Source organism: Crocodylus siamensis, chromosome 11 (genome assembly GCF_052110815.1).
Source record: "Crocodylus siamensis isolate JL-2025a chromosome 11, ASM5211081v1, whole genome shotgun sequence".
Taxonomy (NCBI): Eukaryota; Metazoa; Chordata; order Crocodylia; family Crocodylidae; genus Crocodylus; species Crocodylus siamensis.
The window spans coordinates 21,065,738-21,093,605 of record NC_143405.1 but is presented as its reverse complement, the minus strand read 5'-3'; the positions used below and the strand labels follow the sequence as shown (position 1 = coordinate 21,093,605).

General features: G+C 51.4%; 1 protein-coding gene across 4 annotated transcripts in view; it reads left to right on the top strand.

The window, feature by feature from the left end:
- Positions 1–27,868, top strand: part of SEMA3G (semaphorin 3G) — a 66,684-nt gene that overhangs the window by 11,579 nt on the left and 27,237 nt on the right. For all 4 annotated transcript variants that reach the window (XM_090021785.1, XM_090021786.1, XM_090021784.1 and 1 more), the window contains exons 2-3: positions 19,023–19,183; positions 25,606–25,668. In XM_090021785.1, the coding sequence (XP_089877911.1) occupies positions 19,023–19,183; positions 25,606–25,668 (224 nt within the window). The remainder of the gene's footprint in view (positions 1–19,022; positions 19,184–25,605; positions 25,669–27,868) is intronic.

Here is a 27,868-nt window from a genome sequence, read left to right as displayed (position 1 = left end):
CTGGTCTTTGAGCTGTTCTAGCTGTGTGGTGCATGGGGATCCTACAGCTGTGTGGTGTGTGGGTGCTTGCTGGGCTTTGCCAATGGTGGAGGGGTGAATGCTAGGGCAAGGGGAGGAGAGGGGACACTCAGGTTTCCCTTCCCAAAGCACTGCTCCCCTCAGAGCCAGTCCCTGCTCCCGCTGACACTTTCCCATCTGTTGTGCCAGCAGCAGGCTCTGCTCCTTCTGCTCCCAGCCACACTGTTAGACAAAACAGAGTCTGCTTGAGCAGATCCAGGCTCCATTCTTGTCTCCAAGTACTGCAGAGACAGACTGAGGGGGTGGAGGGGAAAGGTGCTGGCTTGTAGAGGGGCGATGGTGTTGAGAGGCCAGAGAGTGGCAGGTGACTGGGTGCAGTGCTGTTTGCCTTGGTTGTGCCCCGTGGGATGTTGCTGACGTCAGCCCCAGGATGGGGGCAGCTTTGGGGAGAGGCTCTTGGTACTAAGTCTTGGTTCTTCCCTTATCTTGGTAGCTGCGGCTGTATTTGTTGTTGAGAGGATTTGCCCTGCAGCTCTCCTCTGCTGTGGAAGAACCCACCTAGCTCTGCAGATGAGCACAGTGTAGCCACATAACCCTGCCTTTCCCATCTTGGACTCGGAACCACACGCTGTCCCCATTGATAGGGACTGGCTGCACTGCTCTGCTCCATCCCATGTATGCACAGCCCCAGGACCAGGTATGGGGCCCAGTCATGGAGGGCTCCTAGTACCCCTCATCACCCGGTGAACATGACTGGAAGGGGCATGCCCAGGTTTTGAAGCACTAGATATGGGGCCTGAACCACAGCTCCAGATATAGCAAGTGCCTGGGATGGCTCAGGAGTAGAACAACTTGCATCTGTGCTGGGGATTGGACTTGCTGACTCCTGATCAACCCTAGGATCCCATGAGCCAAGAGTGGGGAGACTGGATCTGTATTGGGTTGGGCTGAAGGCTGGAAGGCATCTGTTGTGACAGGGCACCCAGACCAAGGCCTGGGCACTAAGAGAGACAAACCCCTTTAGTGCAGCACTGTTGCCCACATACCAGCCTGGGGTCTTAGATTACATGTTCTGTTGTATCTCCCCTTACATCCTGATGGTCCGCAGACCTGAGCAGCCAGATGTATTGACTGGATGCAGTTTGGAAGATGGGGAAATTATGCTCTGCGCTCTTGAGTGTGACACCCCTTGAGTGACACCTGATGCACAGAGTCCTAGATCCCATCTGGCTCAGATGTGGATAGGAGTCAGTCTGAGGTAACTATGAGGGATGGCTCCTTTTACTGCAGGTCCTGATAGGGGGGTTGTGTGCGGAAAGGCAGGGTTATGTGGCTACACTGTGCTCATCTGCAGAGCTAGGTGGGTTCTTCCACAGCAGAGGAGAGCTGGAGGGCAAATCCTCTCAGCAACAAATACAGCATGTGTGCTGATAGCTGCAGTGCCAGGAAAAAAAACATTGCTCTCCTTCTTGAGATTTGGAGGGAATAATTGGCTTTCTGCAAGCTTGGGGGAATAGCAGATAGGGAGCAGCCCCTATCCCTGTGACTCCACCGTCTCCTGCCCTTCTCTTCCATATCTTTCTCATGCTGGAGAAGAAGGAATGTCCAGCTGTATTAATGCAAATAGAAAAGCTCCCAGACTGCTGAAGAATTTGCCAGGAGAAAGTTTTCTGACACAATAAAGCATGAGTGGCCTTGCCAATGTTATTCTGAGATGGGAAAATATTATTGCTGTTTAAGAATAGAAAAAATGCCCTGGCGTCTGCCCCAGGGCTGGTGTGACCAGGAGCCCTTCTGAGCCTGGAGGACTGGGGTCTGATGAGGGTTGACATGGGGAAGCAGTTGCTTAGGTTGGAGTGGGCAACAGCAGTGAGAGTTGTGTGCATGGATGACCATTAGGGTGCCAGGCTTGCAAATGACTTTAGGATCCTGCATGGGATGAATCCTGGTGGGGTTGGCATTGATATCAGTGGGCTCTGGGTGCGCTAAGGGAGAGGAGCTGAGAGCTGCCGGTCCTCCACCCAACACAGTGGTGGGACACTAGATCAGGAGGCCAGGGCAAGTGGTAGACCATGCTGCTCTCTGAGTAGTGATGAAGCTTCGTGGCCCAGGGCTTGCAGGGGTGTTCTGACCCTACTGAGGACAGTCTGTGTCTCAGTGACACAGGGAAAGTTGAGCCTGTTGCACAGCCAGGGTGTGAATTCAGTGCTGTTTCCCCTGGTCCACAGGCTGGCATTTCAGACTGCCAGCTGAGCAGTGCCCTGTGTGAGAGCACACAGCCTGCTGCTCTGCCCACAGGGCATCCCCAGGGAAGTCAGATTTGCCAATGTCTGTCTACATGCTAGGCCCCCTGCCCTGTCCTGCATCCATGAGCATCTTATTGTTTTTTACCACAGAGTTTCTCAGTTTCTCTGAGTTGCTCCCGGCTGGGGGCTGGGAGAAGCCGTGGCAGCTCTGGCTGCTCTTTGAAGATCTGCCAGCAGCAGGAGGAAAGGAAATCCTATATCTCTGAGGAAATTGCAGAACTACGAGTAGGAACCTGCAGCTGGTTCTCCCTGCCCCTGCCAGCAGGCCGTGCCATGCCAGGAGGGTAGCAAAGTCCTTTGCTCTAGTGGAGGGTAGGTTTGCAGCCCTCAGTCATTCAGCAGCTGGCTTGGGAGGGAGCCTGCTGCAGCTGGCTCGTTGCACTCTCCTTGGCACGTGTGACCAGGGGCCGTCTGTGGGGACGGAGGGATTGCAGTTCCCTTCCCCAGGCAGATGGGTCCTGGCACAGAGAGGCCGAGCTCTTGCCTGTCCCACTGCTCTGTGGGAAAGTCTTTGAAGGATGTAGCTGCCAGGGGGTCTGGGAGCAACTTTGGCTGACAACCCCAGCCCGAGCGGAAGTGTCCCAGGGGAAGGGCCATGTGCACTTTGAGAGGGAGGTGAAGACCCAAGGGCTCCAGCAGTTGGCATGAGGTGGGCAGACAGCAGGGCCCTGCATTGGGCAGTCCCAAGGTGTTGTGTCTCCCGTGCGGCTCCTGCCTGTCAGAGCTTGTACTCCAAATTGGGAGAGGAAGGAGATGCACAGTTTTGAGTGGTGCCTGTCCCTCATGTGATGTCATGAGCATGGCTGAGGGCCCACGCTTGTCTTGCTGTAGTGAAAATGACTGACAGTGACTGCTGGTCCCAGACAGTGGAGAGGCTGCAGAGGTAGGTGCGTGTTGGAGAGGAAACTAAGGATTTCCCACCTCCAGACGGGCAAAGCTGAGATTAGCTCCCAGGATGTAGCAGGTAGGGTTCAGGGATGTCTGGATCCCAGATTCCCCAGCACAGCTGTCCCCAAAATAGCACGCTGTCCCAAGAGGCTGCAGAAGCTGGGTCTGAGCTGTAGTGTTATCAGAAAGTTGGGTTTCTGTTGTACCCAAAGAGGGAAGCAATGTGGCTCTAATAAAAACTCAGACCTCCCAAACCTTGTGGACTGAGCCCATCTCTTCAGCAATATTTTCCTATCCTCCCACTTGTATACACTCCCTGAAATGCATGAGAAAAAACGGGGACTGCAGCGGCCTTAGTGCCTGGTGGAGCAGCAGCATTAAGTCCCCCAGTCCTCTCCATCACTCTTACCTCTTCCTCCACCAGGGCTCAGGTCAAGGAGACTGGGGTTGAAGCTTGCACAGCAGGAGCAGCTGGGGACAGTCAGTGCTTTCTGCAGGATCCCTAAACCTGGCTCAGCACCTCAGGGTTCAGAGCCTGTAAACCCAGTAGCTTTCTATCCCTGCTGGCAGGGAGCTGCGTGGACTCTCAGGCCCTACTGACATGTGTTGGATGGTACATGTGCAAGTGCTTTGCTGTTTCCCTCTTGCAGTTACTTTGGTTTATTTTAGAAGTGCCTTTGTATCTGGGCACTGCTGGGCACATGCTGCTGTGTGGATGTATACATTAGTGTGGCCTATGAGCTCTGTATTTTGGCAGGTCTGTGCATTGGGTTTGTAGCTCAGAAACGGATGCTGCCTCCCTTTCACCTCCATGTCCATGCCCTCTCTTTGGCTCCTGATGTAGTACAGAGAGGTGAGTCAGAGCACACAGGTGTAGGGAGGATGCATGGCTCTGCTGTGCCTTTTCTGTCTGCCACAGACTCAGCCGTTTCCTACCGTTCTTGTCCCTGTGACATGGCCTTATCCAGCCAAACAGGGAGCCTTGTTCAGTGAGTGACAAATAAACGTAGCATGTTAGAACAGCTTCCTGGCCACGGCTAGACCCTCATCCTAACTTACTGCCCAGTCCTCCAGGAACAGCTGCTCCAGAGGCCGTTGGGAGAGGACAAGATCTGGAGCTGGCCTGGGGAGCTGAGAGCTGTCACCAGCCGCACGGAGACGCCACCTGGACTAGAGTTCTTTCCCTCGTGGCCAAGTTGTCACGGGTGAAATGTGCTGAGAGCCGAGGCTGGGCCGCTGCTCCGGGAGGTGCCTCACCTGGAACTAGACCTGGCTGCTTCGTTTTGCTGACATGGGTCCCCAAAGTCTTCCTGGAGCCTTTTGCAAATATCATAAACTTGCTACACAGATAGGGACAGCATGCCCAGAATTTCTCCCCAAGGCAGAGGGGAGCCCAGACCATTCAGCCACCATCCGCCATGTATGATATGGCCAGCCTGTGGCTACAGGGGGTACTAAGGCCTGGAGCATTGGAGCTCTCTGATCCAAACCAGTAGCAGTGTGAGAAGCCCTGGGCTTCGACAAGCAAAAATGGCTTCCATGAAAGCAGCTGTGCTTTGTGGACAGGTTGGATCATCAGAGACAAGCAAGAGCCAACCAGTTCAGCGTCGATGAACAGTCTCTTTTCTTGGTGACCAGGCACTCTTCAGTTTTCTCCTCCCCCTGGAAACAGCCCCTCTCCCTCTCGCCATCATTGTTGCTCCCCCACCCCCACCATCTCTCCTGCGGACGGGATGTTGGTTGTGGTCCCTGGCTGGGTTATAAATGGCTTTCAGCGACTCCAGTCTCTCTCTGAGTCAGGTGACTTTGGCCTCGTTGGAGCTGAGCCGGCTTCTCCGGAGAAATAATTACACAGCCCAGTGCAAATAAGCAAAGAGTCAACTGGAAATAAATGACACAGCTAAAGAAAACAAGCCAGGGGGACGCTGGGCTCTGAAAATAAACCTCTTCAAAGGGAAAGGAGCAGATGACAAGGGGTGAGTGGGGGGCCACTGGGCTGAAGGGGGCAGGCTGCGGGACAGGGAGCAGGAGGGGAGCTGGGGGTGCTTCTAATGTTGGGCATGCGCTGCTCTGGAGGTCTGCACTGGGGTTCAGCCTGCCCTGCCTGCCTGTGCCATGGCCTGGGGGGAACAAGACGCACGGTGTCCCTGAGGTATTCCCTGGACCCTCCCCTCGGTTCTAACCCAACATCCATGTCCTGTCATATACTTGGATGGGGACATAGGACACTAACTTTCCCTACCCTGTGGGCACTGACAGATACTGAGCCAGCACCATGATCTGTTCTGGCTGGGTAAGGCCCTGTGGTGTTGCTCTCACACCCCTTGCTAAGGCCCTGGGTAGAGTCTGTCCCGGTGAGTACTGATGGGATATGGCAATGGCCTCAAGCTGCCAGCTCCTGCCTGCCCTATAGACTTTCAGCCTGTTGCGTTGCCATCTGCCCTGTGACTCTAATCGTGGGCTGATGAGAGCAGGGAGAAGGCTGCGGGAAAGCCATGTGCTTTCCAGGGCCTGGCAGCAGAGCATGAGATAGTTGCTCTTTTATTGGAATTAAAACGTGGAGGCTCTAAAAGCCATTCCAGATGTGCAGTGGGTAGGGGGCTGCTCCCCGGTGGTGGTGGGGAACAACACAATGCAGAGATTTGGGGAGCAGGGAATGTAAGTAGGAAGGATTTGATTAGGCTGAGAATTGGAGGAGACCAGGAAAGGCTCTTTATTCTGGAGGATCCCTGAGATCCCTTCCAACCCACTCCCTCTGACAATTCCCCCTCCTCCCCTTGCAGGTCAGGAGGAACAAATAGGCAAGTGGCATGGCTAGCATTGAGGAGGCCAGACTCAGGAGTGTAGCCGCCTGGGGCCTGTACATGCTTCTAATGGAGTCCCAAAGGGCCATGCACTGATGGCCAACCCACCAGCCTAGGCAAAGCCCCCGTGGATCCATCTGACTGGCACTAGCTGCCTTTGGGACAGTATAAATTCCCAGTGCTATATTTCAGCTCTGCTTGCCTGGCCTCTCAAGCTATATGGGACTGGTCACAAGATCCTCAGAACCGTAGGAGCAGAAGCCCCTGTGTCTGGTGTACTGGTGCCATTAATACAGCTGGACTTTGCAAGTGTTGCCTTGCCAGGGCACTACAGAAAGCAAGGTCGGTCCTTCTTGGCACCCCTCCTGCTGCAGTTATGGCCATTATGGCAATGAGAGAGTCCCAGTTCCAGTTCTGGGAATTCCAAGATTAAGCAAGGGGGCCTCCATGTATTTGAGGCCTGCTTGAGAGAGAGAGGTCATCTTGCTCAAATATCTGTGCTGCTGAGGTCGGGGCACGGAGGTCAAGGCTCTGGTCCTCCCCTCTCCCCAGGTTATACTGCACGAGCAGGGGGATGGTACCCTGGTGTGGTCCGGGGGCAGCTGATGGCTCCTTTGCCTCTCTGTAACTAGTGACAGGCAGTGGGGAGGCCGTTCTTTCCAATCGCAGTGCAAGCACCGTTCCACCTAGTTGGTTATGGAGCCACATCAGGGAGTTGTTGATTTATGTCCAGGGCTCACACCTGCCCACTGAAACTGGGGGTTATACAGCTCCTCTGACAGTGCTGTTATGCTCTGGATGGGTTTGCAGTCACGCGCCATTATAAACTGCCCTCTTAAACACCTTGGATCATTGTGCAATATTTTCCCCTTTCCCCCCAAAATACCCAGAGGTCCCCCTGCTTGCATGTTCCACTGATGGGCTGCAAAATATCCATCTAAAAATAGCACAAGGTGCTTTTGACTAGCAAGGACTCGCAAGAGCATCTGAAAGCCATAAAACCCTCCTAATTTAAAATGGAGCAAGTTCAATCTCTCCAAGCTTGGTTATAAATTGCCTTTCATGGTGTACCCCAGCTAATGTTCTCGACCCTTGTGTGGTGCCCATAACTGTGTCATAAACCTTCTGACAACAAGGATAGTAATGGAAAGACCGTGTCAGCAACATAAATAGCCTTGCTTCCTACTATTGATACCAACCTGGTTTTCCTTGCTTCATTCCCGTAAATCTGAGGGACTACAGGCCAGACCACATGCTATATTAGGCCCCGGGGTGACCTTTTTAGCTCTGAGTATGGGCAGAAAAGCCAGGCAGTGGGCATGTGTTTGTGCGCTAAGCTAGCCACTTGTGTTGAGTGGAAATATGTGTGAGCATTATCCAACATGCATGAGTATTTCTGTATTGCACAAATAGCCAAGTAAGGTCAGGACTAGAAGGGCACATGTAATTTCCAGTGGAAAACTGTGGGCAGCTCCTCTCAGATGCATTCGAAGAACTCAGCTTTGACTGTACGTGTTGCAGTGAAAAAGACTCTGTTTCCTTACTTTACAGAGAAGCGCATACTTATGAGTCAGCCACCTAGGTTCAATTAGCAGGTCAGCCACTGACTTCCTGGGCGACTGCAAGCAAATCACTTACTGCTCTGTGCCTCAGTTTCCCTATCCTGAAGATGGGTGCAGAAGGGGGCACTGGATAAAGATTGAGCAAACTGCTCCACCAGCTGCATGGAGGACTGTTCACAATTCTGCCTCATACCTGGCAAGCAGTGCTGCTGTTGCCATCACCCCACAGCTGGCTGCATTTCACTGCTAACTAAATGTTCCTTCTTCAGTGAGGCCCAGGGTTGGAGTGCTGTAGAAAGCTATCAGGCCTTGTCTGCACACAGTTCTAAAGAGGAGCTCTCTTCTCTTGCAGACCCAATGGGTACTAGGCCAGGGTGCTACTGGGTGTGTGGAAACACTGCTCACTGGGACTGCAAATGCAGTGCCTGGGGTCCCACTGCACCTCGGGTTCCATGGCAGGGCAGGGCAGGGCAGGGCAGATGCCCTTGGCATCACTGGAGAGGGGCAGCTGCTGCAGTCGCTCAAAGGGGGCAGGTGCTATCCCTACTGGGCTGGCTCCAATCCAACACAAAACCTGGGGAGGGCAAGGCTGGGACCCTCAAGCCTTCCTGCAGCCCCAGGCTCCCCTAGAAGCTCAACGGTAGAGCAAATTGGTGATTGCACTGCTATGTGATGGCAATGCAGTTGGGTTACATGGATTGCTGCTCTGTGTTGGGCCTGGCTGGGGACAGTGACCACAGGAGCTGAGGGAGCACAGACTTGCCCACATCCTGGGAACTCATGTTAGCCATTGATTTCTTACGCTGAAGAGAGGCTGTTTATTTTCTTATGCAGCTGCACTCGGGGTCGCTTCCCACGCAGATGGGTTTGTTTTTGTGACGCAGGGTGAGGGGATAGCCACACAGGGTCAGTAATGCAGTGACTCGGGGAGCGGCACAGAAAGCTCTTGTCAGGCTGTGGGTTATGGACTGCATGCAATGGGTGATCTGTCTGGGCAGCTTTCAGATCATGTGGTTCTTAGTGATGAGCAAACTTCCGGGGCTCCCATGGTCAGTTTGTATGCTTGGCTGACCCTCCAGAGGCTGTGAACTACGTCTCTTAGTCAGGCTGGAGCCAGGGGCCAAGTGACTTGCTTCAAATTGGAACTGGCATCAGAATATGGCCCCAGGGTCCTGGTCATGGCTTTGGTGTATGGGGCCATGATGGTGAGAAATAGAGGGAAAGACTCCCCCAGCTCACTCCAGCTGCCCTGGGACTCTGAGTGCAGGTGCCTGGCAGGGGGTGGGGGAAGCTCGGTCCAGTTTTGATTTCTTCTTCCACCCAGCCCACCCTGGCATCATAGTCTCTATTCTCCTCACTTGCTCGAATATCAGCCACCCTTCACTCCTCCCACAGACCAGACATCCCACTGCCGCATGGAGAGAATCGGGATGGGAAATCTTTGTCCTTGGCAGCTGGGACAGAGTAGGAAGGGGCTGCTGTTCTTGGAATTGCACAGAGCCACAGTGTGTAAGAGGAAGCACAGCCCTTGGACCCTGAGGCTAACAGAGGCTGTGCCCTTACATGCAGGCATTCGACATGTGTGCTGCATGCGGACGGTGCTGTTGTGTGTGGGCAGCTGGGGACATGGAGAGGGGAGTGTGGAGTATTCAGACTGCACCGTCATCAGTTCTAGTTGGGAAATGCTCCTTGAAGGCTGGAAAGAATGGAATTAGGTTCCTGGGGTTTACTTACATAGGTAATAATAAGGATTATAAAAAAACTCTTGCGTCTCCTTCTGCTCTAATAACTCTAGACCCAGGCCTGTCCCTGGAGACGCAGCCCAGCCAGAGGGGCAGGCTCCCAGGCAGACTCCTGGGGTCCTTCCAAGCATGCATCAATGGAGTAGCCCCAGGACTTGATTAAAAATTACCCTCTGTTTCCCCTCTCTGAGCTGGGAGTTGGCTGTCACTGTGGGTGAAATACAGCCTCCCGCGCTTAATGGAAGGGCTCGTGTACCAGGCAGACCATCCCCCTCGGGGGGCCTGGGAGATGTCTGTTCCAGGCTCATATTTTACTATTGCTGTGCAGCAGAACTAATGCTTTACAGGGCTGACATGAACCACCTGACCTGTCTGGGGCTTGCTGCTCACGGGAGACCCTGCGTGGCCATGTTTCTCCCCTGTTGGCTTCTTTCCACTTGGGCTGAGTCTCCACAAGACTTTTCTTTCCAGCCAGGGTGGAAGCAGCAGTAGGAGCCCTAGTGTAGACAGACTGCTGGCATGTACTGTAGACATTTGGACTTGCCTAGCCCTCCTTAGAATAGGCCTGGTTGCCATGTTGGGTAGAATCCCAGCAACTGACTGCACCGTGCCCAAACTACCATGCCAACCAATGCTATCCCTACAGAAAAAGAGGTTTACCCTCTGGCACTGGCACTGTGATCAGCCAGAACAGGGTCGAAGGAGAATTGCTTCCACCTCCTCCAACCAGCAGGGACGTGTTGGATGCAGGGAAGGAGATGCCAAGGCACTTGGCTTTCCTGGGAGAGGAGAGTGGGAGCAGGGAGATATACAAGTGAATCCATAAGGGCATCTAGAATCTGGAACACTCCTAGCAGAGGTGGTGCAGTCCCCATCCCTGGAGGTGGTCAAGAGGAGGCTGAACAAGCACCTTGTTGAGCTTGTTTGAGCCCTCCTGCCCTCTGGCCAGGGACCTAACTTGATAATCTTACAGGTCCTTTCCCGTCCTACTACTCTATGATTCTATGATTTGTGTTCTCAGATTCCAGGACAATGCCCTGAAGTGCTAAGAAGTGCAAAGGAAAGATGGCCAGCTTTGAGCTATCCTAACTCAGTTGCATCCTTATCTTCTCAATATGACATTTCCATAGCCACTTACTTACCTATGTGGGTTTCATCTTCTCTCATCCGTCCTCATGGGAAGCCAAAATACAGATCTACATGCTGTCAGCTTTTAGCTGTGGCCCAGAGAGGTACCTGCTTCTCTGTGCATAGTGTTACAGGGAGGGAGCACACAAGGAAGAGGCTGGGTCAGCTGGCTGCCAGCCCTGCTGCTTATGGAATGCTTCAGATGATGGCTGAGAATGACCAGGCTTGTTGTGGTGAGGATAATGATCTCAGGCCCTGCGTACTAACAGATTAACATATTGATCCACATCCATCTTCAGAAGCACCCCCCCCACCCACTCATGCTCCATAGACAAAGGAGCAATTCAGACTGCCTTTGACATTTGAGTTGGCGGGTGGATTAACGAGTTGGACATGGATTTGGCAGAGCCTTGATTTCACAGCCTGTCAGAGGCGAACACTTCTCCGGTCCCCTTGCCTTATCCAGGAGGATTTCCAGCAGCTGAGCACCCTGAGAGGGAAGGGGTATCAGTTACACAGACGGAGGATAATGGGCTTAGCATTCCCTCTGTACAGAACAATTACTGAGGTGAGATCCCCTTGAAGGATGCACTGGAAAGCACTACAGTTGATGTTTTCTGTGTTCTTCGCTTTATTTAAAAAAAATAAGTCCCAGAGACAAAATCTTGGTCGAGTTGACCTGTTCCTTCTGCCTATTCCTCAAGCATGTCATTGTGATGGGACAGCTGATTGCTGTGGAGACATCAGAGCTGGCCACTGAGTAACAGGACCCGGAAGGGTCTCAGGAGTGAAAATTACATGGGGTAGAGATGAAGATCTCTCTCCCTGCAAGGGCAGTAGCTGGGAGATGATGTTCTTATATCAGTTGTTCAACTGCTACTGCGCTGCACTTGGTCCCACAAACACACCAGTGGGTGTAGAGCAGGGAGTTGCCTGGGGAGGCTTGCAGGAGGCTGGCAAGGAGCTCGCTCGGGTCACCTCCGTCTCTGCATTCTGGGGGTCTCTGCAGCTGTCATAGAAATGCAAACCTAATACCCAGCTCCAGAGGCCAAGTCTGAGCCTGGTCTCAAACCTTGGAAAGCCCCAGACTATTGCAGTTTTTGGAGCTGGGTGCAGGTCTGAGCTGCATGGCTGAGGCTAGTGCAGACAAAAAAGTGCAGAATGACAGATGCTGCATCTCTTAATGCAGTACTGCCTGTAGTGTTGTGCTCTGCTTTTCAAAGGGATGCTTGCACTCCAGCTGCTCCTTTAGAGAGGAACTCCCCTTTCCCTTGAGGTCTCTGTGCTGGAGCCTGGTCTGATGGGTCCCCAGCCAGAAGAGAGATACCTAACCCAGCTTATTCTGTGGGGCTAGGCAGGCCTTGGGGCATGACTGCTGGGATTATTCATTTCATACCATTCAGTGTGAGTGCATTTGTTCCTTTTGCTTCTGTTAAGCCCCTCGCTTGGGGCGGAGGAGGAACACTCCCTGAAACAGAGGCCCAGTTCCAGAGAAATATCAATAAATAAACTGTTGTTTCCTTTGTGTTTGGCTTCCCTGTGGCTGCAGGCCAGGAGCCTGGCTGTCTCGGGGGAGATGGCTGTATTGTTCCCTCAGCTGGCACCTGGGTGGCCTGCCCAGAGATGGAAGGGCTGAGGGCATCTCCCGAGCCAGGCCGCGCCCCAGGGCAGGCTGTTGCTGGACCCTCAGAAAAGGTCCTCTTTTAATTGCATTACTTGTTCCAGTTCATTTCCCCTCCCTGCCAGTCTCCTCAGCAAGCTGCATCCCATCCAACTCTGCTTAGTCAGCTCACTTGGGGCATGTTATTAACTTGCTTCGTTTTGGCAGCCAGGGCTCTGAAAACTCTGCAGCTTGCTTTCTCTCAGCAGTGAAGGGGTGTCCAGCTTGGCAGTGCCAGCCTACCGTGCCCTACCAATGGCCCACGATGCTGGCTGGCCACCTGCCTGCCATACACACGACTACTGACCTACCACACCCCTCGCTCGCCGTTCCTTGGAGCCCCCGGAGCTGTGCTAGTGCACCCCGACTTCCGCTAAAGGCCGTACACGAGGGGTGTGGAACGGGGAGGTCAAGTGGGGCTGAGCTCCATTAGTGCCCCCCTTTGCACAGGGAAAGGCTGGGGCAAGCCAAGGGGAAAAGGTAAAACAGTGAGTAACCGGGCCAGGAGAGGAGAAGAGCAAGCTCTGGGTCCTCTCCGACCAGGTCAAGGTCAGAAATAAGGGAGCTGGAAAAGCTGCTGGCCAGGACCAGCTCCTGTGGTGGCCATGGTTTGAAAGCCTTTAAGAGCTGGTACAGTGTGGGCTGAGTTCATGCCAAGAAACACACCCAGGGCAGACAGCCTGAGCAGAGCTGTACGGACCTGCTCAGGGCTGCGGTAACCCAGCTGCGCTGCCAAACTTCTAGGCTTTAGTTTGGTGCATGCTGAGTCAGGGGGTGGGGAAGGAGGTGGAGAACGTGCTTCTTAGCAGTTCGCCTGAGCTTACGGTGGAATGGCGTCGGCATGTCCTAGGGTATCCTTGCCAGATGACAGGTCCCCCATAAAGCAGCCGGTGCTGTGAGGGCACTCTGGGAGAGTGAAATGGTGTTCCTTTTCCCATGGGAGTCCTTTGGGGTGGATGGGCCCTAGCATAGCATGAGTCCCTTCCTCTTTCATAAAGACAGCAGCTGACTGCCTCGACCCTTGGGGCCACTGAGGCCACCTGTTCTTTCATGAGCTCAGCTCTTCAGAGGATTCAGTCAAGCTTAGATGCTGATGTGACGGGCGCCTTGGAAATGCTGCTGGTCAGCAGGCTGAAAGGAAAGTTATACAGCTACATGTAGGGCCTGCAACTCCACTGATGTGAAGCAAGGCAAATGCACCTCAGTGGAGCTATGTGGATTTATCCCAGCTGCAGCTCTGACCCAGGAGTGTGCGGTGACCTCCATTTCTAAAGTTACCCATGCATTTCTGTTATAAGGGTTCTCCTGCAGTTGCCTTGCATTTTTGCAAATTCTCTGGGTCTAGTCCTTGCCTGGTGTGGGGATCATTTTTCCTTTATTTATGTTTATGACCAAAATGCTTTGGTTATTTTCATGTCAGAGGTGAAAGAAAGAAAAGATTTTGGACCGTTAGCATAGTTCCTCTTTCTGTTGGGCACTGTCCAGAGACAAAGGTTGGCCTGAGGAGTTTACAGTCTAAAAGCACAGAGATTTTGACACTGAAATGTGTCTCATACTGTTAAGTGCTTCCCTGTTCTTGCAGAATGAGAAGGGATTGGATTGTCTTAAGGGGTGTGATGCACCAAACTGGCTGCTGCTTTAGAGCAACTGTTTTTCTAGTGAAGCGCACTGTCCATATCCTTGGCGCCCCAGTCACTAAGAACAGCCCGCAGTGCACTTAGTTATTTTTGTGTTGCCTGTACTGCAACCCCAGCTTAACCCTAGATCCCCACATCACCCCTCATCTAGGGTCCCTATATCTATAGGAGTAGGCATCACATTACAATTATTATAGAGCCAGATCTTTAGTTGGTGCAAGTTAAATTAGGTCTGTTGACTTCATTGGAATTGCACTGATTTATACCAGCTGAGCATCTAGCCCATAACATTTTTATCTGAATTGCCATAGTGCCTCAGTGGGTTGGGTCAGAAAATTGAAATCTGGAGTAGGTATTTACAAGGGTTATGAAAATTCACTTAGATGTAGTCCAGTGGGGCCAACATTTTTGGCAGGTGTGCCACAAATTAGCCCCACATCCTCCCTAAGTGCCACTCCAGTTCCTTTCCCTTACCTGATCTGCTGCTCTGCTTTCTGCTCACTGGCCTGTGGTCCCCATCTGATCTGATGCTCAGCTTCCTTCTTTTGGCCCTATCTGCCACTGTGCTGCCTTCCCCCTCCCTAATCGGCTACATGCCATACAGAGGCTGCTCATACCACTTGCGGCACCTGTTCTATAGTCTGGACACCCCGATGTAGGCAAATGAAGAGGTGGTAAAGCACAGGCAGTTAGGGCCATGGAGCGAGTAGATTTTGTTTGCAAACCCTCTCCACTCCCTGGATGCAGCACAGCGATGCGGGAGCGGTCCATGCGCAAGTTCTGAACGATGCTTGCGGCTCGTTCTCCCTCTCAGAAGGTGGCTGGAATGAAGCGACGCTAGCCAGGATTTTCCAATGAAAAATTGTAGTTTCTGTAAAATAGCAAATTCCCACAGGAAGATTTCAATTTTGCCAAATATTCTGGTTTTCCACTGGGAAACTTCAAGGGAATGTTTGGGTTTTGGATGTCGTGCAGAGAAAACGACAGGGTCCTCTGGTTCTTGACCCAGTTTTTGTACTTGCTAATGCCACAACATAAATGTGGAGTAAATATGAAGTTCTCTTAACCTGAGCACAACTTGGCTTTCAGGAGGCCCTGGATGTCCTGGAGGAGCTGACAGTTTGTACTGAATAAGCCAGGAATACAGCGAACAGAATGGGTAGAGGGACCTCTGTTCGACAGCAGTCTCATTCGCTGCTCAGCCTAGGATATCAGTGAATGGGGCAGGGGCCCTGGGGAAAAAACGTACGCAGATGTATACCCCAGGGGAACATGTAATTAAAGACTGCATCGTAATGAACAAGCAAGTCAGAGCTAAGGTTCCAGGGACAGGCTTCATTCTGGCATTTCTTGACATTTGTGCATGCTTTGCAATTTTAGCATTCCTTTAACACCACTGGGCACATGTAATTTAGATTGGACTGGATGAGGTAGATTTTGGCAATAAATTTATAGCTAGAGCCAGGTTAGTTTTAAACTTGACCGGAACTAGGGCTGGATGAGTGGGAACGGAGAAACTAGTGGCTTGAATACAGTTAGATCTTAAATGTAAATTAGGACCTTTAATACAGTTTTTAAGTCCATTAGTCACAGAGAGGCATAGGGGATTTATTAAATGTGTCCAGGTTGGGTGTAGAACTGACTGTTTCCTATGGCTGTGCCTACCTCAGCACTATTCCCTTTGGCTAGCAATAGTCCTCTCTGATAGATCCTCTCTGCTTCCCCCTTTCGTGAGGGTTGAAAGGCCTGTCTAGTTAGAGTAGATAGGACCAAACCTTTGTTAGCCTGGTAACAAGAGATGCAGCTGACACCTGAGATTACTACAGTTCTGCCTTGGAGATGGGCAGATAGCGTGGCATTGCTTGAGTCCTTCCCAAGCTGCTGGCTGTGTCCCAAGTTGCTGATCCTGTGCCTCCTGAGCTGACTACCAGGATCTACTGGAAATTGGAGTGTGGTTGGGTACTAGTACTTTCCACTCCAGTGCACTGGAGCCTGGCTCCAAGACCAGCTCTCATGGCTTATCTCACTGTAGATATCCACACAGGGTAGTAGAGACTGAGCTCAGATAAGTCCCCGCTCCTGGGGAGTGCCAGCTTGATTCCATGAAGGTCACTTAGAATAACATACTCCCCTTCCTTCATCGCCATAAACACCCCGTGTGCTGCCATCACACTCACATCTGTTCTTCATCCGTCACGACTTGTCCTTTCAACTCCCACCTCTCACTGGAGTGTTTAGTGGTGGAAGAATGACAATAAAACCCCAGGGAACAGGTCACGGTCTCCCTGTGCTGGGACCAGCAGTATCAGCATAGCAGTGTGGGAACATGAGCTCAAGTCCCCTTTAATCTGCTACCCCTCACTTCACTCTCTCATACCCTCCCTGCCAGGCCCAGCCTTTCCCACCTGGCTCTTTTTATTTTGTCTTCACTTCCCGTTTTTATCCTTCTTATTGTTTCTTCTGCCCTTCATACCTCAGAGGGCCGCATGTGCATAGATTGTACGTGTACTGAGAATCACCCTGGGCACTGTTTTACCTTGTCACTGACAATATGCCTTCTTCCTCTGTCTTTAACCTGGAGAAATTAAGAAAGAGCAAGTGATTGGACATTTCACTCTAGTGCCAGCAATACCTCTATCTTGCTGTGACATTGTTGGGCCAAAGAAGCAGAACAAGAAGGAAGGTACCCATCAAGATTTCACACATGCTGGTTCAGTAGGGGAATGGGAATGCATTTGAGGTCAAAACGAGGGATTTCAAGGCACCGCTTCTGCGAGTCCGCTGGGCCTCCTAAGAGTCTTGTGAATGGCTGGGGTTGTGTTATAGCAACACGTGCACATCATGTTCTGAGTGATGTCTCACGGCAGTTCTAACTGTGGTACAGTCCTAACAGGGGTACTAACTGGTATCCCTGCCTCCCAGCACCTGGCTGCTTTGAAATTCAAAATGTTTTGAAACTTTCGAAACCTTTCAACTGCCCTCGTTTCATTTCAAAGCTGTTTCGAAGCCCTTTGTTTAGTTTCAGTGTCACTGTTCCAAGCTCAAAACAAGTCGAAACAGCGTCAAAACAAAACAGCCAGCAAAGCTTCACACAGCCCTACTGCCAAGGTCCTCAACAGGAGATTGGGTGTATCTTGTGTAAAGATGGGATTGTTTGTGGTAAACCTCAAGTCCCCTGCTTTTCCTTGTAAAGAGTAAATTCTGGTGGTGTTACACTATACCAGAGGCTCTGTGCTTCTGATCTCCACAAGGCTCATTTCTTTTCCAAGTATGCAAAAGGATTGCATTATGTTCCTAGAGAGCCCACACCAGGCAGCGATAGAACGTATCAGGACCTCCTGTTTCACTTCATCTCATAGCTGCAGCAGCACAAGGACAAGGAAGTCCCATCCTGACTGCAATAAATACACTGCCAGGGAAGTTGTAGAATCCCCCATGTCAGAGGTTTTTAAGAGGAGGCTGGATAAGCATTTGATAGGAGTAGTGTAGGAATGGCTTCTCTGCATGTATTCAGGGGGGTGGACCCTTGAGGTCCCAGCCCTATGATTCTATGAATTGGAGTGCAGGGCAGGGTCATTTGCTTTATTATGACTTGTGCATGAACCCAGGGAGTGTAAGTGAGAAGGCATGTTCAGTGTGATCCTCTTTCATAGAATCATAGAAAGAAGGACCAGAAGGGACCTGTAAGATCATCAAGATCATTCCCATGCCCTGGTCTGTCTTTGTGGGTATACATGCCTAGAGGAGTCTATCTGTCCAGACCTGAGAGCTCAGTGAACAGCATTCACACTCCATCTTGAACATCAGTGACTTTCCTTGGTCAGTTCACACCCAATCATTACTAGGCAGTAGATGCCCTGTGTGTATCTAAGGGAGTAGAGGACTGTAGTAGAGGACTCTTCAAGGTGCTGAAGAGTAAGGACATTCTCTTGCCCTGCCATGCAGACAGCTTGCCATCAGTCATACTACAGCACTTAAGTGGGACAGCCACATAAATATGGGTATCTTCCACCTCTTCAAGGCACATCTTTTCCTGCCAAGGGAGAGCAAAGTTTGCCAGTGCTCTGGTTCATCTAAGAGGGCTGCAAAAGTTAAGATCAGTAGCATCCTTCCTATGTAAGTGTGACTAGGATGGTTGTCCTGTGTGGGCATGGAGATGAATACATGTTCATGGACTTCCTATCTATGTGTACATCTAGGACTGTGCTGTGTGTGGAATGCATTCTTTCACTGGGCACATGGGATCAGTGTAGGACTGACGGCAGTGGCTGTCTGGTAACTCCTCTCTATTTTCCTGGCTTCCCAAGGGCCCTCCACAGCTCATAACCCCATTGCTGCACCTTGGGGTAACCCCCCTCGCTCCCAGGTCTCAGAGAGAGTTCCACTTCCCAGCGGCCCCTGAGATATTCCCATGCCCTGGTCTGTCTGCCGAGGAGAGTGCTGTCCCTGACATGCTGACAGACTCATTATAAGACCTTTATCTTCAAGACTTTATCAGCAGTAAATTCCCATCCTGTCCTCAACTCCCGGGTGTCGACAGCTCCTTCCAGTCCTGTACATCAAATGCTTGGTGACCCGCCCCTCTCTCTGCTCTCTCAGCTGGACATTAAACTGACAATTGGTGAACCACAGACAAAGTGGGCTCGGTTGTAATAAACACTCCCTTACCAGTGTTTTTCTGGGCTCCAAATTTGGGCTGGCCATGCTGGAGATTGGCTATGTTCATGGCATGCAGATGCTTCCAGGCCTGGCCAGAGCTGGACCCAGTCTTGTGTCTCAGATTTAATTGGAGCTCTGGACTGAAGTTCAGATCACTTCTCACCTCATCCAGTTCCCCTGCTGTAAAAGAATCCAAGGAATTGGGGTCTCCAGCTGCAGTGGAGCAATGGCCAACAACAACAACAATGGCAGCATACAGGAGCCCTAGCATAGGTAGAGGCAGCCCCTGGCACAGATCCCCAGTGTTGGGAACCTTTGTGGCTTGTGAAGAGCTGGGGCAAGCACTCTACTCTGATCTCTTTACCAGTCCCAAGCACAGGAGGAAAACTGGAGTCCATTACAGTCTGGCTAATCTCCATCCTTTGCAGTTCTATGGGAAGTGGAGTGTAGGTCAGAGAAACGCTGAAGCTGTTTCACTTGTTGATAACGGCACTTCTCATACGCAGGGTGGCATAGGGCTGATGTTGCAGAGAGGTTGGAGGGGGATTTGCACCTGGTTTCACCAGGTGTTGGAGCTTTGCTAATAGACCCTCCTGACTGCTCGTTTCTTGTCTTTAGATCTCTTGACTGCTAACCGATCAAGCGTGTTCTTTGGCCACCGGGGGTTCCTGGATTTCCGCTCCCTGTACCTGGATGAGTACCGTGATCGGCTCTTCATTGGTGGAAAAGATGCACTGTACTCCCTGCGCCTGGATCAGAGCAGCACAGATGCCAAGGAGGTAATGGTGTGTTCCTCATCACAGATGTGAGCACAAGCAAGGTTGCAGGCACACACGTTCTCCTTCTCATACAGCACCCACAGTGTGCACTGCACCAGTCTGGGCTGGGGTTTAGTGGCGGGGTGTAGGAGCCAGTGGCTGGAATACCAAAGGGGCATGGATCAAGACTGATGTGCACTGGCCAATCTCTGAGGAGGCCCTAGCACCAAAATAGTTGTGTGTGGAAGGTTGTGGGTTAGGAAACATGAGCTAGGTGCGTGGGGACCCAGGGTTGGTGGTTGCTGGTACAGCTGAGATGCATCCGCAAACTATCTGGAGACTCAGAGCTAGAAGAGGAGGTGGGCTGCAGGTTGGCACTGAGGCATAAGCAGCAACCACCACACTACCTAGGGGATACCATCACAAATGAAGCCCGCCAGGAGGCCATCACACATAGTAAAACAGCCCTATCTCAGAACTGACTTGGTCTTGAGCCTCATCCAGCCTTGTGTTGTTCTTGACAACTGTGTTGACTTGAGGCCTCCCAGCCTTAAGTGTGACTTTTGCCACTTCTGCCAGGGGCCGTCTTCCCACTGGAGCTTTTCCCACAAGGAGCTGTAACCTGAGATGGACAGGAGGCCTCAGTCACTGAGCAGCCATGGGGACCTTCCATGAGTCTGAGACCTTGGGCCAGAAACATGACACCAGTTGGAAATTGGGGGCACGCAAGGGGAGGCTTCCACCCCGGAGGGGATTAGACTGCAATTAAATGTAATCAGCAGCACGGAAGGACAGGCCGTGTGGCCAGACTGTGAACAATTAATGAAGCCCTTGGGAAGACTCAGCCCCTGAGATTCTTGAGTCAAACATCAAGCCAGCAAAGTCAGTGACAGAAAACAAGCAAGTAGGGAGGGTGAAGGAAGATGCTGCTGAGATACTGGGAAGGGGAGCGGGGGACCAAGCCCCACTGAGCCACTGGGCATTTCACGTGAGAATTCAGTGCGGCTTGGATCCCAGCCCAGACACCGTGCAGCACGTACAGCCAGATCCCACCCAGCCCAGACACCGTGAAGCACGTACAGCCAGATCCCACCGCAGCGGCGTTGCGGCTGCTCCCACATTGTGCCTGGGTTTTGGTGGTGGGCTTTGCCAGCACCATGCACCTTTCCTGCTTTCCATCCCTGCCCCGGTGGTTTTATGCTGGGTCCAGTAGTGGGTTTTGGGATGGGATTTTCCCAGGTGCTCTGCCTTGCCTGAGCATGCTCCAGAGTCCCACTGCCACTGGGATCACTGGGATCAGAGACAGACCAATGCTAAAGGTCCAGTAGGGTGCTGAGTGGTTAACTCTCCAGCCCTTCAGCTCTGAGTCCATGCCCAGCCCTTGGGTGCTGCCAGCTTCCCCCTTGGTGCCACCAGCTTCCCTGCAGGTGGGTGACTTATAGCTCCAGTTTGAAGTTCCCCTGGTGTTACGATCTTCTCACTACCCCTTCCCCTGGGTTTTGTGGTGCTGCTTTGCTGATGTGTGGCCTGTTGGCTGAAATCCCCCTCAGCCCTGAGTGTAAGGGTTTCTTGGCTGTACTTTTTAGGCTGACCACAGTGCCCCTCAGCCGACTTCCAGCTCTCCTCCAGATCAGATCCTGGGCCATGCCTACCACAGTCTTTGCCCTCCCCTCAGCCCTTGCTCTGTCTCCTAAAGACCTGCTGGCAGGAGGGTTACAAAGCCTGTCTCTAGGTCTACCTCTGCCCAGATTTTCTCCTTTGGATGGGGAAAAACTGAAGAAACACTTCCCATCACTCAAAGTAGAAACTCCTCTCCCTACTCCCCCTCAGAAAGAGGGGGAGGGAGGGTCCCTGAGGTGAGCTGGTGTAATTGGATCTCATTTCCTCCTCTTCCTGTGAGCCGGGGGCTGACAAGAATTGAATTATGAGCTGTAGGCGTCTGCCATTGGCAGCTCAGCTACGTTCACTGTTTTCAACTGTGTTATTAGAACAAATAAATAGCCACTACCTTATCGCGTTGACTCCCTTTAGGTTAAGTGGGCTAAAGGTATTTTTAGAAGGAAGCAGGATTGTTTTAACAGCCCAGAGGCTGTTGTCCCTGCTAATAGACATAAAATAATGCTGATAATTGACCCCTCTACTCCCACCACTGTAGGAGTCCCACCTGATATATTCTGATCCTTTCCTTTCTCAGCCAATATGAGGATTCAGCTCTGATTTGCTGCCTTGTGCGTTGGGAATGTGGAGAGCTCCAGTCTGGCTCAAGGGGCTCAAGAGTGGTGGGCAGAAGGGCACAGAAGAGGGAGGGCTCCCACCAGAGTTTCACCAGTGGACCTGTTCTCCATGAATTTGTCATTCATATCCAAGTGGACTTAATTCACTTTAGCTTAATTCATTCTGAAAGGTTAATGTTCTGAATGAGACCAGCTATACGGGAACATAAAATGATTCATTTTTAATGCTGTTAGCTGACCCTCCTTCGCCAGCTCAAGCCCAGGTGTAAGGGAAGGAGATGGCACAGGTAAAGTAATCACTGTGCTGGGACATAGTCCATCCTGCCATGCACTGTGTGACTTCCAGTGAAGAGGTGCAAGGCCTCAATTTCCTGGCAGGCAGGTCTCACCCCCTCTCTGGGGCCTGCTCTGGGGAGTATCTGAGTTTGGGCGATGCCTGCAAACATCCACTAAATTGAATTACATGGTGGATTTTTGGTTTTAAGCCTCTGGGGTACATGTACTCCTGGCCCAGCTTAGAAACACATCTGAGCTCTCAAGGCCTGGCAGTGGTGAGAGGAACACGAGCTGACATCTCAATCCCCAACCTGCTGCTTCTCCTCTCAGACAGGAGATGGGAGGGAGGGAGCCTAGCTCAGACCAGAGACAGAGCAGTCAGAGTCTGTATCTCTGTGTTGAAATGGCTTGTGACTTGGCTTGGTAACTAGGCTTCCTAGTCCTTGGGTTTGGGGAGGGAAAGGAATCAGAACCAACAGCTGCCTCTGCTTTCTGTTTGCCCTGCAGACAGCATCCACAGCAGCTTGGAAACATTGTTAGGCTAACATGAGAAGCAGACCAGCCCCCACAGCTTTGTCTCAGTGACATTTTCAGCAGAGGCGAGGGGAGAAGGGAAATTAAAAGTCTCTCCCATGTGATGGGTCACTGGGAAGAGGTCGAGGGCTTGTGTACCCAGCCTGCCCTCAATCTGAGAGTGGCAGAGGCACCACAGAGGGCTTCAGCAGGCCCAGCAGGGGAGAACACCAATGTGGACTTTGTCAGTTAATATACTCTCGCACAGGCATGCATCAGTATCTCATGCTTGTGCACGTGCACATGGACACTTATTTATGCATGCACACCAGTAGGCCAACCACAAAATCTCCCGTTCTCTGTCACATACACAAACTTCAACACATGCACAGTTATCCATATACAGCAGCATACCACCCAGAGACACTTGCTTGAATACTAACACGCTCTTACTCATTCATGCACTTACACAACATACTGCCTCCCTACCCATGCGCTTACATACATGTAGGCACCCATGTAGAGTGAAAGCATTCATGCTGTTTCTGGCATGCCCTAGACATACACACTCAGAGGCACTCACTGCCTGCACACAGATTCATTCAAATGCATCCAGTCCTTTGTACCATCCCTGTGCTTAATCACACACCCCTCATATGTACTGCATACATTCACCCATCTCCCTCAATGCTCACACATCACACACAAGCCCAGCTCAGACACACACAGGGTAAGTACACACACACTTCAGCTGCAAACCTTAGCCTGTAGTTCAGATTGGTCCTTTACAAGCAGGCAATACAGAATTACAGTAGGAGGGTGGGGCTGGCAGATTACGACTCCCGGGTTGTATTTCTGCCTCTGTTACTGACTTGTTCTATAGCTTTGGATAAGATATTTCACCTGTCTGGGCCTCAGTTTCTGCATTACAAAATGCAGGTGATGAAATCCTTCTTTGCCCTTTTGGATAGAAAGCACTGTATAAATGAAATATGTTGTTGTTTCAATATGGCATTGGCAATGAAACTGCAAACCAGGCAAGGGTTTGCCATAGTTTATCTCAACAGTTTATGGGGAGAGGACTGGGCTGGCATCAGGACTCCTGGGTTCTGGTCCAAGCTCTGCCACACTCGTTATGGATGATTTGGGGTAAATCACAGCCTTACCTTGTGCCTCCGTTTCCCTACCTGTAGAGCAGGGAACAGTGCTACTCGTTGATCTTCACAATGCACTTTGACATCTGGAGTGGAAGAATCAAGCATTGGGTTACTCCCCTGGCTTTGCTGCTTACAGCCCTTTCCCAAAAAGGGTTTTCAGGCTGATCATTCCATCTTGGCTCAGCGGTTGTCTTTGCCAACAGTAATTTTAGCTTTATTTAGACAAACAGCGAGATGATAAAACATGCTGTTTGTATGAAGCTCCAGAGCAGCGGCCTTGAGGGTGTGAGACCACACAGGAGAACTTAGAAACTCCAAGAGATCTGCATGTTCTACAGATGTACATCTAAGAGATCTGCAACCTATAAGTATATAAGGCGTGTTTATCAGGAACTGGGAGAACATCTGTTTCCTAGGGTCACAAACTGCTGTTTTAGACGGGTGTTGCAGGGTACCAAGGGGTGCCTGCTCCTAGGAGAGCAGAAATTGCCTAGCCTGAGGAGCCAGGCAGAGCTTCACAGCTGCAGGTTGCCATGGAAATGAGCTAATGGGGAACTAACCTGGACCTGCACCTGGACAGCTGACTGAAAGGAGGCAGAGCCTGGGGCATGTATAAGCCCCAGAGCAGGACTGGCAGGAGTTAGTTCTCTGGCAGCAGCCAGGGGAAGGAGCACCTGCAGGGAAAAACAACCCAGAGATGCTGTGGCTGCTTGACATGTGGCTTATATAGCCAATGGGGGCTCCAGGAGCCCATAAGGTACCCAGGGCTGGGAGGCATTCTAGGCCGAGGGGGAAGCTCGACTCTTAAAGAGACAGAATGTGACCGCCAGTGCCATTGTTACTGTTATGTTGTAGCTCAGGGGCTTGTATTTACGTTGTTATTTCTACCGGTGGACCGGGCTGAGGCAACTGGGGAGGAGGAGGCGTCATTGGGGCATGCTACAGTGTACAGCCCCAGCACCAGCAAGGGTGCAGAGACAAGGCTGCAGAGAGCCCAGCAATAACAGAAAGCCAAATTAGGCCAGGGCCTCATTACAGAGACAAGATCGATATGCCATCTGCGAGGCACGGGATGTGGTAAAGAGATGGTGTTGGAGCCATGCATCTAGCCCATAGGGCTTGGGGTGTCCTGAGAATCACCTACCAAGAGTGGGGCCCATCAAGGGATACAATGACCCTCAGGGTTTAGGGGGATCCATCAGGATCATGACTGAGCTGTAACTTGAGGGTAGCCTCCTTATTTATTATTTATACCAGCAAGACGTGGCAGACAAGACTAGAAGGCTCCCGTAAGGTAGAGCCAGTGTGGTTGCACAATCCTAGGGACATCATCCCTGGGGACCCAGCATCATGACACTGGACATAAGGAAGAACTTTTTACCATCCAAGTCTCCAGAGTCTGGAATAAACTTCCCCCCCAAGAAGTAATGCAAGCACCTACTCTGGATACCTTTAAGAAATGCTTGGATGCTTATCTTGCTGGGGTGATCTGACCCCAGCTGACTTCCTGCCTCTTGGGCAAGGGGATGGACCCAATGGTCTCATGAGGTCTCTTCCAGCCCTAATGTCTATGAAATCTATATTAAAAAAATACTTTATGTCTAGCATTTATCCATAATTTTCTGCCTGACAGCATCAGTGAGGTCAGTGTAAAGCAAATGTACACATCACTCAGTGGCTAAGGTAAATATCTGCTGGAGGTTCAGAAGAAGGGCCAGATCCCAGCTCCAGTCACACCTGCACAGAACTGGGCACCCACCACTGATGTCAGCCCAGGTCAGAACTGCGGCACACTGCGTGGGGTGCCCAACGCTGGAATAGAAGGCATGCTGGATGGCGGAGTGGAGGGGTACTGGCAGGGTGCACTGGAAGCCCAGGGCTGGGATAGGAATAGAGAGACTGAAGCACAAGACTAGGGGACATTTGCAGAGCTGAGAGAGGGGGGAACCCTGCCAGCTCTACTCCTGACTGGGACCAACATTGTGAATCCGTAACCTGATAAGCAATGGGGCACTTGTCAGTGAATGGAAAGATGCATTTTTAGGGCAGATGAGCTGGAAAGACCTTTTGTTTCTTCAGGCTGCACCAGTTCAGAAATCAGTGCTTATGGAGGAGACCCAGTATCATAGATCTCGGCCACCAGGTTTCCAGGAACAGGACCTAGATTCCCAAGGGGCTAGGCCAGGGGCCAGGATCTTCCCCTCCTCTGAACCCCACCCCCTCATGACGATGCCCAGACTTAAGTTCCTGTCTTATGTTTCAGATTTCCTGGCCACCTCTCCCTGGGCAGAAGGAGGAATGTGTTCGGAAGGGGAAGGACCCAATGGTAAGTCCCCCATTTCTCTCCCGATGGATTCATTTGGGGCTTCACCTTCTCTTTAGGGACTTATTTACACACAGGGTTCTACTAGCTACTAAAGAAACCAGAGAAGAGGCTGAGTATGTCTTTCCCTTGGATTCCTCCTTGCCTGAGACGGGGAGATAGGAGGGTCCTTTCCTTGTATGAGAAGGTTAGTGACTTCCTTATGGGATTCACTCCCTCACACATACTTTTCTATCTTAGTGGCTGCTGCTCTGGCCTCTCTGTTATACCGTCCCTCACTGTGTGTGCACAAGAGTTCAGGTTAAAAAGAGTGGCTACTACTGGGTGTATGCTTTTGAGGAGGTGCATCTATTCAGGTCTTTATCTGGCCTCCATCACTTTATTATGTGAATGCCGTACAGAACTTATCTTTGCAACACATTCTGGGGCAGAGTGCAGCTATTACCTCCATGTGATAGATGGGGACCTGAGGCTGCCTGTGACTTGGCCAAGGTCCTTGATAGAGTCCAGCAGAGCAGAGGATTGAATTCCAGGGCTGAAGCTAGTGCTCTAACCATTGCACCATCCTCCCTGTCTCTATGGGGCTGTTGTTGGGTATTCTTAGCTTTGTCACTGACTCAGGGCAGACCTTTCTGCCTGTCTCTCTTGGTTCCTACATAGTCCCTATCACTGGCCTCTTCACAGACATGAACAAATAGCTCCATACAAGCCCCTTTGAGGCAGAGTAGGATTATTACTCCTGTGTACAGAGGGGAAAGCACAATGTGATGAAGTGTCCTACCCAAGGTCACAGGAGCAGCCTGTATTGGACTCAGGAACTGAACACCCGTCCCCGAGTCACAGTCCATTGCCTTAACCATCAAATTGGGAACAGGATTGTTTGGAACCAGAGCCATGCAAAGCCAGCTGTTTGCTTAGTGAATACAGTACCCAAACCAGTCCTTGACACCTGACCTCTCTGCACTTACCCTACCACTCTCCTTACGTGCAAGCTGGTGGAAACTGAAATGGCCCATGTCACGACCTGGGCCATCCTCTAGGCAGCAGTGTGCCTGGGGAGGTTCCTGGGCTGAGCCATCCCAGGGAGTCCTCTCACCCATGGGACTCCAAGGAGTTGCATGCTTTGCATCCTTTGGAGGGGTTTGTGTGTGTGCATGTGTAGAAAACAGGGCCTGGTCCAGAGCCTCCTGAGATCAATGGGTCTTTCCATTAACCTGAAAGGTCTTTGGCTCTCAGAGCAGAAAAGGCTGCTGGTGGGAATGCTTTGCTGGACGAGGCATGGTAGATTTCGGTTGCCTGCTCCCCAAACAGTCCCCTGCTTTCAAATAGATATATTAAAATCATACTTTGAAACAATAGAGCACTTGAGGGGGGTGGACGCTGTGTTGATGGCCCATCCCAGAATAATTGCTCCCTGGGGCAGTTGTCACTCAGTTCGGCCTCCATGTGTTTATTTTGCAAGCGCTCTCCCGCGGATCCAGAGCCTAAAGCGACCGTGCTCTGCTCCCCCATTCTTGCTGTTTAAGAGACTTTTGAAAAGGAAAAATAAACACCACAAGAGGCTCAGAAAACAGCAGTTGGGCTGCGGAGGGTGGCTCAGCCTCTGTGTTCCCAGAGCCGAGGGCTGCTGCCATCTTAGTGGGGCTCATTGTGGTGGAGGTGGTAAGTCCTGGTGTCGACTTCAGGAGACCGCAGGAGTCACCGGTAGCTAAAGGTAAACTGAGCTGGCTGGAGGTGATTGATTGTGCTGATGGAGTTGAACATACTTCTTTCTTCCTTACGAACCTCCTGCTCTAATTACCAGGAGCCAAGTGAGTCAGGTGTTTTGTAACCAACATATTTAAAAACATCCACATTTCCTTGGTTTTTCCCCAGAAGCCTCCTTTCGGCTCTCGCATCAAAGCCCTTCCATTGTTCTCCTCCTGCCTCTGCCTAGAAATGACTTTTTTTTCCCTTCATTTTCCTCATAGTCCCTGATCATCAATCAACGGTTGGTGTTTTCTTTTCACTGCTGCAGTCCCCCTCCTGGTTTTGCTCTTCTCATCAGCTTCTGGCTGCTGCTGTCCCTCTTGTGTTCAGATTCTTTGACAGAAATGTAACCCATTTTGGGGCCAGCTGTTGACATGCGGGAGAGGGAAGTCGGGAGGGCTGGCTGGGAGAATCTCTGGCAGTTGCAGATCCATATCTAAGTGGTTTGAGGTCT